The 13,997-nt window shown below is 41.4% G+C and overlaps 1 protein-coding gene across 3 annotated transcripts in view; it reads right to left on the reverse strand.

The window, feature by feature from the left end:
• Positions 1-11,280, reverse strand: part of pbx1b (pre-B-cell leukemia homeobox 1b) — a 105,281-nt gene extending 94,001 nt beyond the window's left edge. The window contains exons 1-2 of one of the 3 annotated variants that reach the window (XM_038291709.1): positions 10,658-11,280; positions 9,287-9,360 (exon numbers count right to left, since the gene is read on the reverse strand). In XM_038291709.1, the coding sequence (XP_038147637.1) occupies positions 9,287-9,360; positions 10,658-10,845 (262 nt within the window). In that variant the 5' untranslated portion in view covers positions 10,846-11,280. The remainder of the gene's footprint in view (positions 1-9,286; positions 9,361-10,657) is intronic. The other 2 variants (XM_038291710.1, XM_038291708.1) reach the window with 2 other exon arrangements.
• Positions 11,281-13,997: the final 2,717 nt, after the last annotated feature.

The raw sequence follows: 13,997 nt of genomic DNA on the forward strand, positions 1-13,997 counted from the left end.
GATCATTTACCAAGCGAAGCCTATTTCCACTCAGACTGACTGAGAGTTGGCATTTTTTGCAGTGCTTGGTTCATCAGGAAGTTGGATCTTTTAATAGGTCTACTTTGTAAATAAGAATTTTTTTTTTTATAAATACATATTTAATAAAAAAAACGGGACTAAAAATGGGCAAAAAACTCTTAAGTTGAGTCTGAAATGGGCCGTTTAACCAACCCACGGTGGAAGGAATGGCACTTATAAAACAGATAGTCTGAAGTTAATATGAAGTCAACACTCCATGCTCCCCTCAGCTCTGTTCCCTGCAGTGTTTCTTTTTTCCATCAGAGCCGGTGGAATGACAAAGCGAGCCGCCGCCTGCATTAGCTCGACCCTTTACGAGCCTTCACGGGGCTCTTATCGTAGCTCTGGAATGCGAGGGTGGAGTCGGATCTTTGGATGCCAGCGCTGCCAGTCAGGGAAATTTATCGTCCACAATCACGGTGTGGTTTTACAGAAAGCTCTCCAGTAACTCAGGAAACACTCGTGTGATGGCTCTATATTATCGCAGGATCCTGGCGCTCAGTTTCCTGCTGGTGGGAAATCTGAAATAAAACCTCCTCAGAATGAAGTGCTGCATGAACACACTGCTGCCGACCGCCGGCAGTAAACGCAGATCCCGTTTCTCATAATGCAGTGGAAAGTGAGAGCAGATACGGTTACAAACACAGGTATGAAAAAAATAAAAAGTGCTGTAAGGTGACAGAGCAGCCGCTCCGCTGCGTTAAATATCAGATGCAAATGAAAAGAGAAAATCTATCATGACTCTAATGTAGCCTGATAGGAGGGGCGAGGGAGGGGGGGTGAACGGTGTGAGGAGGATGATGTATGGAGGAGCTAGATGAGAGGTGAAAAGCGTAGCGAGACGGACCGCCGCGGCAGGGGTGGATCACGAGGTGGGATGGGGCTACGGGGAGGAAGGGGGGGGGGGGGGCGGCAAAGGTAGCGCTGCCAGACTCCTGAGAGCCACGGGGGCAAAAGTGGAATAAATGTTGATTAGTGTTGATTTTGTCCAACGAGCAGCCGGCAACTGACAGTGGGACTAAGCTGCAGCGAAAGGGAGCCATTAATCTTGGTCTGGTTTAAGCACCGTATATTAATTTGTGTCGTTTCCACTACGTGGAGAGCCCCCCCCCCCCCCCCCCCCCCCCCCCCACACACACACACTCAGAGTATCTGAGAGCTGCTGCAGCCGTCTCAGTGTGTGTGAGCCTGGAGGTGGCGTCTGCAACCAACAGCAGGGGGTGGGGGGGTGAAGGAAATGAGATTCCAAACACTGCTTTATAGAAAATGAACTCCGGGGGGGGTTGGTATGGCAACTAGCTTCCCATGTGCCGTCGCATGTTCAGTTTAACGTGCATATAAAATCTGTAGACCTGATTAAATTGGTAACAAATTAAGCAGGTCCTTGTGATGATGAAAGAAAACAGGGGAGCGAGGCCGCGCGGAGAACAGGCAACGACGGTGGGAGGCGACGCTCGGCTGACGGACCGGGACCTGTGCTCCTTCAGAGGTCTGAGTTCAGCTAAGCTTCATTGAAATTTCCAGAACTTCTTCCATCTCCGCTAAATGAAGAAAAAAAAAACTGCATTACTTCCCTGGATGTCAGCATTAATTACCAACTCACAGCACAGGAAGAATCCTCTAATTAAGCCCCTTAATATGATTAACACGTATCAATTAGAGGACTGACAATTTGCATAATGTCTAATGTAAGCACATTGTTCTGTACTGTAATGGTGCTAGCTCACCGTTTCCTGCGCTGCTGATGACTGATGGCTCTGTGCTTATCAAACAGAAAACCTCGATCTGAATCTTCACTTTACTAAAACCTTTACCCCCTCCATCTCTGATCCTTACGTTCGAACAGAAACTCTTTTCCTTGGCTAATATGGGTCGGATTTTTCACAGAGTGGATCCGAACAACCGATTCTGTTTCAGGGAATCTGTCAATCATTTCCAGGCGTACGCTGGCCTCAAACTCTGCTGTTATTGATTGTAAAAACCCAACATGACTCGATTAACTGTTAGCTCTGGATAAAATCAGACTCATACCATGAAATCAAGTTATATCGCTCCAGTCTGACCTGGAATCAGGAACTAAAAGAAGGTGTTTCAATGGGAGCGTGACTCTATGCTGATTTTATGGGTCATTCAAGCTGCGACAGAGTGAGAGAGAGCAAAACTTTAGCTCAGAAAGACTAATTAATGGGCGGCTCTAAGTGATGCAGTCAGAAGGAAGCTAAAACCATCAGAGGTGGAAAGAGTACTAAAAAATTGTAATTGAGTAAAAGTATCTTTACTTTGCCTAAATTTTACTCAGAGTAAAAGTACAAAATTACTTCATTTAAAATGTAATTTAAGTAAAAGTTACTTAGTTACTTTGAGTTATTTAATGCAAAAAAAAGGATGAGTCATGAATCGAATTGACCATAAGGTGTTTAAATCGTTTTCAAGGCGTATTTCAGTGGACATCCACACTTGCAAAAGATCAGCTGGGCTAAAGAACATACTTCCTCACAGCACAAGGACAGTCACAACCTGAACCATAAAGTGCAAACTATTTTCAACCCTAATGTCCAACAGACACCACCATGATAACTAACTTACCGCCACATTTTTTCGGAAATAAAGCCGAAAGCTCCGTTTTGCTGGGCAGGCACATGTTGCACTGCGTTATCACATTGTTCCCTTTTGTGCATTTGAAAACAAAGAATCCTTCCAAATATGAAAAAAAAAGGGTTTTCTGACTTTCGTCTCCAGAATATGTTTCCTCTTCAGGCCTTTCCTCATCCATACTCCCTAAGTTGTGATTAGCAACTGCCATCTTCCGAAGCGGAGCACTGGATTATGAGATAGGTGCTGGAGATCAGCCTGTTTTCCAGTGTAGTCCTGTTTCTCTGACCGTGGCTAACTGGATGTGCTCTCTTCATCCTCTGGCATGGGAGCTGGCTCGGAGCTTGTCTGCCTGGCAGTGTGTTTCCTGGACAGGGCCGCCTTTTACAGCTGCTTTCTGTATCTCTGCTTCTGTCTCCTTGAACCCCAGTCGGCCTCAGCAGATGGCCGCTCACACTGAGCCTGGTTCTGCTGGAGGTTTCTTCCTGTTAAAAGGGAGTTTTTCCTCTCCACTGTCGCTACAAGCATGCTTAGTGTGGGGGATTGTATTTGAGTCAATGAGTCAATGCAATCAACTGGTTTTCCTCAGATAGAAAACTTTAAATCAATTTGACTGGATGATCTGGTTGAACTGGAAAGTGCCTTGAGATGACATGTGTTGTGAATTTGGTGCTATAGAAATAAACTGAATTGAATTGAATTGAGACAATACAAAGGGTAATTGCAAGGCAGGGCCACATTTAATTTTTTCACCATCAGTATTTTTTTTTTTTTTTTTTACTCAGTAACGTGAGGGGGTTTTAAATGTAGCGAAGTAAAACTACTTAGGTTAAAATTTACTCGAGTAAAAGTAAAAATTACACATTTCAAAAACTACTGAGAAAATTACAAATTACTTATAAAAAGTACTAAATTATAGTAACTTGAGTAAATGTAATTCATTACTTTCCACCCCTGATAACCATAAATATAATTAGAGCAAAATAAGTAACCAGGAATGTAAAGATTTTCTAAAAGTGTTTCAGTCGTTTGAAAAAGACGGGACTCTAGCTTCACCACACGCTGCCAACGGCTCGTTCTCCATCAGGGGAGTCCCTGAGCCGCACGCCGTTCTGGAGAGCTTCACATGTGTCGTTACTGACCTGAGATCAGCGGCCAGGCGTGTGTAAAACACCCCATTCTCACCTCTCCAATCATAACATTACATCACCCGCCCCCCCAAGGCCTGAAACCGTGCACTACTCAAACGCTGGACGCGTCAAACGCCGGGGGCCTTTTGTGGAGTTTGGGAACGGGTCAGAAACCAAACAGCTCGGTCAAGGCTCGGGTTTGTTTGACACGGCCCCCTAGATTTATGATGTTGACGAAGTGTTTACAGAGGTCAGAGCGGCTCATTTTCCAAATCAGTTTGTCAGCTGTTTGCTTACCTAAAGGGCCCTTTTCATCAATCATCAGCAAAGTGATGGGAGGGACCCAGACAAAAACCCCGCTCCGCCGGATCATTTGATCCGTTCCTGGCCGTCGCTCTGCTGAGGCATGCGGGAAGGAGCTTAATGCTGTAGGAAAGGGCCTGATACGCTGCAAAAAATGAAATATGAACGGCTCATTTTTCTCCAAATGAGTATATTTAACTTTGATTTGAGCAGGTAAGAACATTTGATGATGATTTAAGTTAAAAATAATTAAAAAAACGCCCGCTTTATCTAATTTCAAGTGAATAATATGCACTTATCTTATTTTCAGGAGTAAAATCCTCATTCCAATGACAGATCATCGTACTTATCTACTCAAATACACAGATTTTAACACATTTTTAGATTTTTTTTTGCAGTGCAGAGCCAGAAGACGTTAAACACTAGACATCAATCATGGCAGGAAAACAGCCAGTCCAAATATGCCTGGAATGAAAGTGGGTCAAGATGTACCGTCAGCGTTGTCTGTGGAAAAGAACAGAAACACACAGCGGGGTAGGCAGGAGTTTAAATAAAGTGTTCCTTCCTTCACCTCTCCTCCTCCATTGTGCTTGTTTCCACTGCCCCATGGATGTGCCGGCCATTCCTCACTTCATGCCGCTTAGAAAAAAAGCAAAGCGACGCACGGCGCGGGTCAGGAGTTCAGGCTCTAGATCAGCGCTGGCATTGTGTGCTGCAGGGACAGCCGGCGATGGGAAACACACACGGGCAGAGGGGAGCGTCTCTGCTGCCGCTCCGAGGAGCCACTACAGCTGCTGACACCCCCCCCCGAAAATAAAAAAACAACAACTGAGAGCTGTCTCAGCTTGCTTTGCACACCACATCTGCAGAGAACCTTTGCTTCTACATAGCAGGATTTCACCACACGCCGATCATCACAACGATGAGAAATAAAGAGATAAATTATGATCTGATGTTTTTCTTTAAATGACAGAGCAGCAGTTATTCCTACACTGCAAATAAATGATCAGAAAATAAGTCAATGTTTCAAAAACTAAGTGTCTTGGCTTGAATTTGAACACTTAAATAAGAGGATAAAATATTTTTTACTATTTTTAAAGGCTGCACTTTTAAAAAAAGATGAAATTGTCCAGAGAGCTGTTCCAAACGAAATGTCTTTGTTTTACACTTGTGTAAACAAAACGACAAATAAAATCTAAGTCTATATCTTTACATCAGGATCGTCAGCGTTGCAATTTTACTTTTATCAATAAGTTTATTTATTTTACCCATTTCAGACATGTTTATCTACAGCTGTCCAAGTCTAAGTCTTAAAATAAGATAATTAGATATTATCAATTTGAAATTAAAGAAAAGGGTTGTTGATTTTGTTATTCTAAATGTAAATCATCTAATTTTAGTGATAAATTGTCCTATTTACGTGGTTAAATGAGGGAAAAACACTTTTAAAGAAAAAAGACCTAGATTTAAATATCTGCAGTGAAATAAAGTCATATTTAACTGTTAAACTAATGTTTATTAACTAATGTTTAACTAGTAAACTCCCCAAAAAAATCTAAAAATGAATTAAAGAAATGTATATAAAAGTGCATTTGCCCTTAAGTTGATGGTAAATAATGATGATGATCAATGTCAATAGAATCAGTATTATTGCCTTTAAAATAGGAGAATGAAAGTATTTTCTTTTTCTAAATGTAAATGATCTTATAATATTAGTAAATTATCTTCTAAAGTGTTTTAAATGAGAGAATATTGTTTTTTTAAAGAAAAAAATCTTAAATTTTTGAAGTGTACAGTTGATGACATAAATGCTTTTTAACTTTTACCAGTAAACTGCAAAACAATAAAAAGACCTAAGAAGATGTAAAGATCTCTTAAAATCTTAAAATTAATTCTCTCTTAATTTGAGCAGAAAAGTAAAAGAGTATTTTGGCGCCTAAAATAAGATTTTCACATAAACTGAACCTGGAGTTAAACTAATGAAGATGCTTTTTAACTTATTTTCAGTATGAAAATCTTATTTTATCACAAATTAATTTACTTACCAACTCAAATTAAGTGTAAAAACCTTTCTTTCTAGAAAATCTTTGTCGCCTTTAGTTCACTTTTTGCAGTGTGTTCAAGTTCTATTAATAGGATTAGTGAGTTTTTTTTATCTGTAGCTGAAGAAAAAGTGTTTCACAGAATTATTAAACTCTTAGTTTGTTTGCATGTCTCTGAAACGCCTCAAGAGCAACCAGCTGATATTAAAGTTTAATCTCTACAGGAAACTGGAGAACATTTCTGTGGTAAAAATAGTTTAATAACTGTTTGCTCATGACTGCTGTTGATGACAGGAATTAATTCCAAACTGCTGGATTTTACTGTAAGGTATAGCAGCCTTCTTTCAGCCAGCTGACAGGCAGAGCGCAGCTAACAAGTGGCTCAGTCTATGTTTTAATCCGACATAGAACCCTTACACTTAGATTTAGACAACTTTTACTGTCATTTTGTATACACAAAATTACGTTTTGTACAGCTTTCATGACATTTCTAATTCTTTAAGTGTGAAAAAAGAAGAAAAGAAGAAATGTTGCAAAAAAGGGCATTGATATGGTCATTCAGAGCCTTAAATATATAAATATATATTCCAGTAGCCAATTTGTCATCAAGTTGCCCTGGTTCCCTAGCAACTGACGCAGATCTCGTTAACCCAGGCGACGTCCGAGCCGGTATGGCTCTTGTATTTGCGGTTTCACTCATGCCTGAGGTAGGCCACTAAGCACCTTGCCTAAGGGTCTACCTGGATGTCCATGCCGGGAATCAAACCCACGATCACCTGTACCGGAGTCGTCCAGAAGAGCGCAGTCCTAGGAACAGCTAAGATACTGCACAGAACCCTCAAACTCCCAGGCTTCTGGTAGAGGACCCCAGCTTGAGGATGACACAAACCACCCCACGATGGGGTGAGAAAATGGTTTTGTTTTTTATATATATATATATATATATATATATATGGTGTCAATTATATATATATATATATGGTGTCAATTATATATATATATATATAAATATATATGGTGCAATTATTCAGTGTTTTCTATAATTTATGTGATGCTGAAAACGCTGAAACAGAATGGAATCTACAATAAAACCCAGAATCTCTTAGGATTTCCTCGTACAGGCAGGACGTAGCAATCTGGGGGGTATTTTGTCCTCTGCCGACTCCTGTATCTGCTGTTTCCTGGTAACCAGGTCAACCATGGAGATGAGATGAGCAGAACCTGAAGTTCTTGAAAAAATCTGAAACTGGTTCTAAAGTTCAGGGCAGAACAAAACTCCATTTATTTATATTAATCTGGAGAAGAAATTTTCTGCTAGCTTTGATCAGCAAACGATCGACTGGAAGCGTTGGGATCCATGGACGACCACTAACGGTCAGAGTCGCAGCAGAAACAGGCAGAAGCTGCTGCTACTGGAAACTGTTAAACTACATCAGCACAAGCAGTTAGTTTATCTATAAATTACATGATTTGGAGCTTTTAGAAAACAAGTAAATGTTGCTTTGAATGTCTGATAATTAGAAAATTTAAAAATAAGCCTGGATCCTGTTTAATAGGAAGGTTGGAGTTTATACGTTTGTTTCTATAAGAGACTTTTATTGTTAACTTTGACAGAAGGACATTTGTTTAATGCGAGATTTTGACTTTGACACAAATAATGTTTGTGTTTTATATAAAAGGATGACTCTGCTTTTAATTCCTTTAGAAAAGCATCTTCTGCAGAACATTATCTGTTATTTTCAGTCACTTTATAATCGCAGGCTTTTCAGGATTTGGTTAGAATGAAAATGTGAAATTAAGGAAATAAAAAACTAAATAGAAAAAGTGGAATAAGGATAAAAATAAGAAAAAAACAAAAAAAACAAAGTCAATGTAATAAGTAATGCCTGAATCCTATAGAAAAGAAAATTATGTCAAATTTAAGATCTGTAATATTTGCCACATTGTCCAAACCGGAGCAGATTTTGATCCTCTTTCTGTCAGCAGAGGAACATATTAATTCTGCTCCTTTGTCGTTTCGGGAAGCGTTTGTTTAAAACAAAGACTTCTTTCCTCAATAAATTGGACTTTAAATTCACCCAATTCTACTAAAAATGGGACAAATAGTGTCCCATTTTAATAATAGTGGGAAGAAAAAATTAGATCTAAGGTTCTGAATCAGGAAGCGTAAACAAACAAAAATAAACCAAAGGAATCAGTGCAGACTGATTAGTCCCCTGCGTAACGACGGGCCCCTGATGTCCTGCAGGGGCCCTGATTAGCAGCACCCTGTGTTAACAGTTTGAGACGGGAGGCGGAGGTCCAAGCCGCCGCGCTGCAGAGCCGAACTTTGGATGAACTCCCATGAGCTACAGGGAGTGAAACATCACCCATATCTGTGTCACCCCCCCCCCCCTTCAAAAAAACACAACAGAGCGAACAGAGACCCCCTCCCACCTCCTCCCCTGTTGCTCTCTCTCCTGAGGCTGCGGCCGAGTCAAGATAAACTGCCTGGCTTGGTGGGAAGGGGAGGGCAGGGTGGAGTTGGTTAGGCAGTAAAATAAGCTCAGCGCCGGATGACGCAGGGATACCCGCCATAAGAGCCGCCGACATCCCCGAAAAAGGTCAAGCATGTGCGAGCGTAACGACGGAAACCTCCTTTATTCTCATCCTCCACCCGTTCTGTTTGATTTCACGCACTAATGAGTGTGAAACACGGGCGAGAGCGCGGCTCGCCGAGCAAACCGGGCACACTTAAGCACCTCCACGTCTCATCGCCGAGGGTTTATTTCCTCGAAGAATAAAGACTCCATCAACCTGAGCAACCTCTATTTCCACAAAAATGTCACATCACTGTGTGTGTGTGGATTCAGGGAGCGGAAAAGGCTCCAGAAACACGATTTACACCTTATATGTTGCATCTCTCCAAACAATTATTCTGCTGACACAACCGCTTTAATAGAGAGACGCAAAACCTAATAGAGACAGACGTGTTCAGCAGGCTTGACAGTTAACTCACAAGGGGAAGACGGCGGCGCGTTTGTGACAATCCGGCTTCCATATTAAGGAACTGCTTTTATTAGGGAACGTTGGAGGCTTCTGGTGGGAAGCTAGAAACACACACAGCTATCAGCTTCCTGGGCGCCGGTGAGAGCTCAGCCTAAAACCGAACGGACCTACCTGTCTTCTCTTTGATTTCACACAGGACGTTGAAAAGGGCCGGCTTCATTCGGTGACAGTTGAGAGCGTGTTTCCTGAAACAGAGAAGTGGCTTCATGAGTGAACCGAAGGGAAGGGAGCAGGAATATAAAAGCCTGGCTGTGGAGCGGAGCTCAGGATTCACGTTTCTCTAATTAATACAAACTATATATCAATGCTTCACTTCTGAGGGAAAACCTTCTGCAAACACCTCCGACACTTTCTACGTTCTAAAACCGGTTTGTCAAACGTCGAACCCCGTCTAACGTCTTAGTAATAACCGCTTTAATAACTCAGACATGCATGACATGTTAGCTAAAGCTGGTTCCAGTTTGTCCCTGTGCTCTACGGTTTAACTAAAACAGTGTGGGGGAATAAAATCAAGAATAATCAGCTTTTTAATCTTTTTTTTTCTACAAAAATTTTTTAAATACACTATAAGAAAAATAAAGATCAATAGCTGTATAAATACTAATGTATGGAATAGCCAGAAAGAATATATATATACATAGGAACAAACATGACAATTATCTAAGTTATACCCTTGAAAGTTTTGTTCAGTTTAGAAACATTAATGCATGTTATAACAACCAACAGAACGATCAATGAATGCTTTTTGAAATACTTCAATTTTAGAGTGACAGGTGTCTGAGTATCAAACAGCCACTAAATCTAGTTTTTATATGATTTATAAGAAATAAATTCCAATTGTATCCTAACAAATGTTACTACCAGCCTGTCACCATTTAACCCTGCATGTGGAATAACGAATGTTGCAACTTTAAAACATATTTAGGTAAAACAATATTTATTTACTTACTTTTCCTTCATCTAATTTATTCCTCCAGCTTTACTCACTTTTAAAGGAATTAATATGGATGAAATGTTCAAAATCACTTTGATTTATATTAATATTTCTATATATAGACTATATTTTTATATGTGGTTATATTTCAGAAATTAAAAGTTAAAATATTTCCTAAATGAAGCCACTTTTCATGTGTCGCCACAGAAATTTATTAAAACTTGAAAGCTAACTCTGATTGGTTTTCTTGGCGCGACCGGGATTCGAACCCATTTCCTCCGAATTTAAAACAAAAATTTAATTGACTGAGCCAAACACTGACTTTACACCAATAAATGCCGAAAATACAATAATTATTTTAGACATCTATTTCTCCTTTAGGTATTATTTTGTGAATGAGCTCATCTTAATAATTTCTTAATATTTTTTTGTTTTTAATACGTTGTTCAAATTTTTATATTTTATATATATATATAAATGTGTTTGGCTGTCTTTTAAATACGAGTTTTCCCGATAATTAAAGAATTGTTGCTCTCTTGTGAGCTCACCTGGCCTGGGCTTCGTCCAGACTTTGGTCCGTGATGGTCATGATTTGCTGTAAAATGTCTCCAATGTCCTGCTTCCTTCCGTCGCCGTCAGCTCCTCCGGTGCCTTCCTGCAAATGCTGCGGCAGACCGGGGTGCCCCGCCATGCCTACCCCCGTGTGAGAGTGCATCAACCTGGGCTGCTCGTCCATGTCTTCGGCCACCCTTTATTATTGGGATTAATTTAAATCGGAAGCTCCCAGGCTAATTATTTCCTGCAAAAAAATATATAAAGTAAAAAGAAGAGGAGGAGAGAAAGATGCTGGGGAATAAATCCCGGTATTTGCTGTGGTTCTTTTCTTCGTTTGAGCGTTTTAGAGACGCTCCGCCAACATGGGGAAAAATGAGCAAAGGAGGCGATAGAGAGCGGAGCCTCAGAGCTGCTGCGGCTCTCAGCTCAGCTGGTGAAATCTGATCACAGAGACACACAGCTGCTGTCAGCTACTCCCCTGCATCCAAACCTCGCTCCGGCTTCCAACACAAGCGCCCAGAAAAAAAAAAAAAAAGTGGCCGTGAGAAATAAAACAGCAGGGATTCTTTTTTTTTTCTTTACTTCACTCGCTCCATCCTCTCGCTTTTTGTCATGTTAGGTTCAGCCTGAGCAGGCGGAGACGTCGGGAAGAGAGAGCGCGCGAGACTCAGGCTCCGCCCACGCGGCGTGATTGGGACACGCGCTGGATTTGGCCCCACCTTGAAAAGCACCGAGATCATCGGAATGTAGGATGCAGAAGAGACGCGCTGGTTGTTGGCCGCAGCCTGCAGATCAGAGGCGTAGCCAGAAAAAATAGAGACCCAGGGTCAATCTACGCTTCCAGCAGGAATGAGAAAAACATCCATACTTTCTAAATAAAAACAAACTATATTTCCCTACAGCCTTTGCTCACAAATTGATGCATATATTTAAAGGAATAGTACACGCAAAACATGATTAGCCTTCATTTTCTACTCACCCCCATGCTGAACAACACTCTGGAGTACTTTTTTGATATCTCAAATGCATCTGGAGATCTGGGAGGCTTCTTGCTGTCTGCTGACATTCAAATAATGGAGGTCTATGGCGCCCGAGGCAGAAAGGTCCATAAAAGTCCACAAAAAACGTGTCAATATTCCTCCATACTGCTCGTCCAATGTATTCCAAGTGTCCTGAGTGGGTAGCATCCAGAATTTACTCGAAACGAAGTCATTTAGAACGTTTTTAGAGCATAAACAGTAGTGTATAGGATTTCCTGAAAGAGCGCGCCTGCAAGTTCACGACGCTACGGGAACCGCGGCAGACCAAACCAGATGAAAGTGCGCATTCAGCTCGGCAAAGAACTCATGCTCTTCCTCAACACTGAAGTCCTCAGACATTTTTCTTTCGTTGTTTCTTTCTTTGCACAGGTAAACAGCACATTTCTTCTTCTACGCTTGCATTATCGGCAGAGCAGACGCTGAATGCGCACTTTCATCTGGTTTGGTCTGCCGGCTTCCGTAGCGTTGTGAACGCGCTTTCAGGAAATCCTATACACTACTGTTTATGCTCTAAAAACATTCTAAATGACTTTGTTTCGAGTAAATTATGGATGCTACCCACTCAGGACACTTGGAATACATTGGACGAGCAGTATGGAGGAATATTGACACGTTTTTGTGGACTTTTATGGACCTTTCTGCCTCGGGCGCCATAGACCTCCATTATTTGAATGTCAGCAGACAGCAAGAAGCCTCCCAGATCTCCAGATGCATTTGAGATATCAAACAAGTACTCCAGAGTGTTGTTCAGCATGGGGGTGAGTAGAAAATGAAGGCTAATCATGTTTTGGGTGTACTATTCCTTTAAACACCCATGTATCTAGATAAAAGGTATAATGGATACAATTATTTCAGGTTTGAGTTCTGGGGGGAACATATTTTACATTGTCATTACCTACTTTTATCAGGCTCAGACTGGTAATCTGTGATACCAGCGGGCCGATCCTAATTTCATACCAGCCCCAACAATTAAAGGCTAGTTATCCTCCTGCAGCAGTGTGTTGCAGTGAGCTTGTAGCAGACATTTTTGATTTATGCTCAAAATTGAAGCGTGGTCTGTGCTATGTTATTCCACGCCACAATGCAAGAGGGACAATCAGGAACTAGCTGTGGGTGTAGATACATCCAAGGCGGTGAGGAATTGGGTGCAAGTTTGTGCTACAACGGAGGATTCAGTTGGAAAAAAGGTCCTAGCGTTCTTGCGCACCTCACTCCTCTAGCTGGTCCATCTTCATACAAACAAAACAAGCCGGCAAGCGGATGTAGATTTGACCAATCAGAGGCCTCCTGTCTGCGGTGCAGCAAAGTTTCTGCGGAAGGGGGCGGAGACGTCTCTGCATTCACTGCGACACCTACGCAAATGACCTAGTTTCAAAGTATAAAGGCTGATTTCAGGCTGATTTCTACTTCGAAGCTAGGTCGTCTGCAAAGGTGTCTCAGTGAAAAAAAAAAAATGTCCCCACCCCCTCCGCAGACAGTCGGCTGCACCTCTCCCAAATTGTAACTGACCGCAGACAGTGCCGCAGACAGGAGGCCGGCTTGTTTTGTTTTTATGACCAAAATTGCGGAAAACAACTCGTAAAGTTTGACCCGCTAGGAGAGCGAGGTGCGCGAGAACGCTGGGACCCTTTTTTCACATGGATCCCCACTCTTTTTCGCCGTCATGTTCCTCCGTTGTCGGACAAATTGCCCCCACTTCCTCATCGCCTCTGCTGCATCCAAACCCACAGCATATAGCTCAGACAATATTGAGCATAAATCAAAAACGTCTGCATCAAACTCACTGCTACACACTGCTGCAGGTGTATAGCCAGCCCTTAAATCAGCCAAAGCTGCTACCTGTGACAGTAAATAACTCAAGGAGCTCAAGAAGTAATACAATGTTAACTACCTAAATGTAATTTTCTATTTCTTCAAACTGTAAAATCCTTGCAACAAACTAAATTAATAAAAATAATAAAACTAAAATGCTTTCTTTAAACCAAGCTATGATGTTCCTCTTATATTTTGCAAATTTATGTTAGAATATTTTGCAAAAATATGTTGCGCTGCATGAGGGTGTTTTGCATCTAAAGGCTAACGTTTCCTGTCTTACGTGAATTGTTGTCAGGTTGGGATGTTTCCCAATCTGGCAGTTTCTTTTGATTTATGGCCTAAGAGAACAGTAGAATGTGGTTCAAATTGGGCGAGATTTCATATAACCAGGCGGTTTATGAAATTTTTTTTGGGCTGGAAAACCTGAGTCATTGACATCTGGCAACCTTGTTTGATGTTACGCAGCAGCAGTCACTGT

The sequence above is a fragment of the Cyprinodon tularosa genome, unplaced genomic scaffold (genome assembly GCF_016077235.1).
Source record: "Cyprinodon tularosa strain WSP-4 unplaced genomic scaffold, ASM1607723v1 ctg30, whole genome shotgun sequence".
NCBI lineage: Eukaryota > Metazoa > Chordata > Actinopteri > Cyprinodontiformes > Cyprinodontidae > Cyprinodon > Cyprinodon tularosa.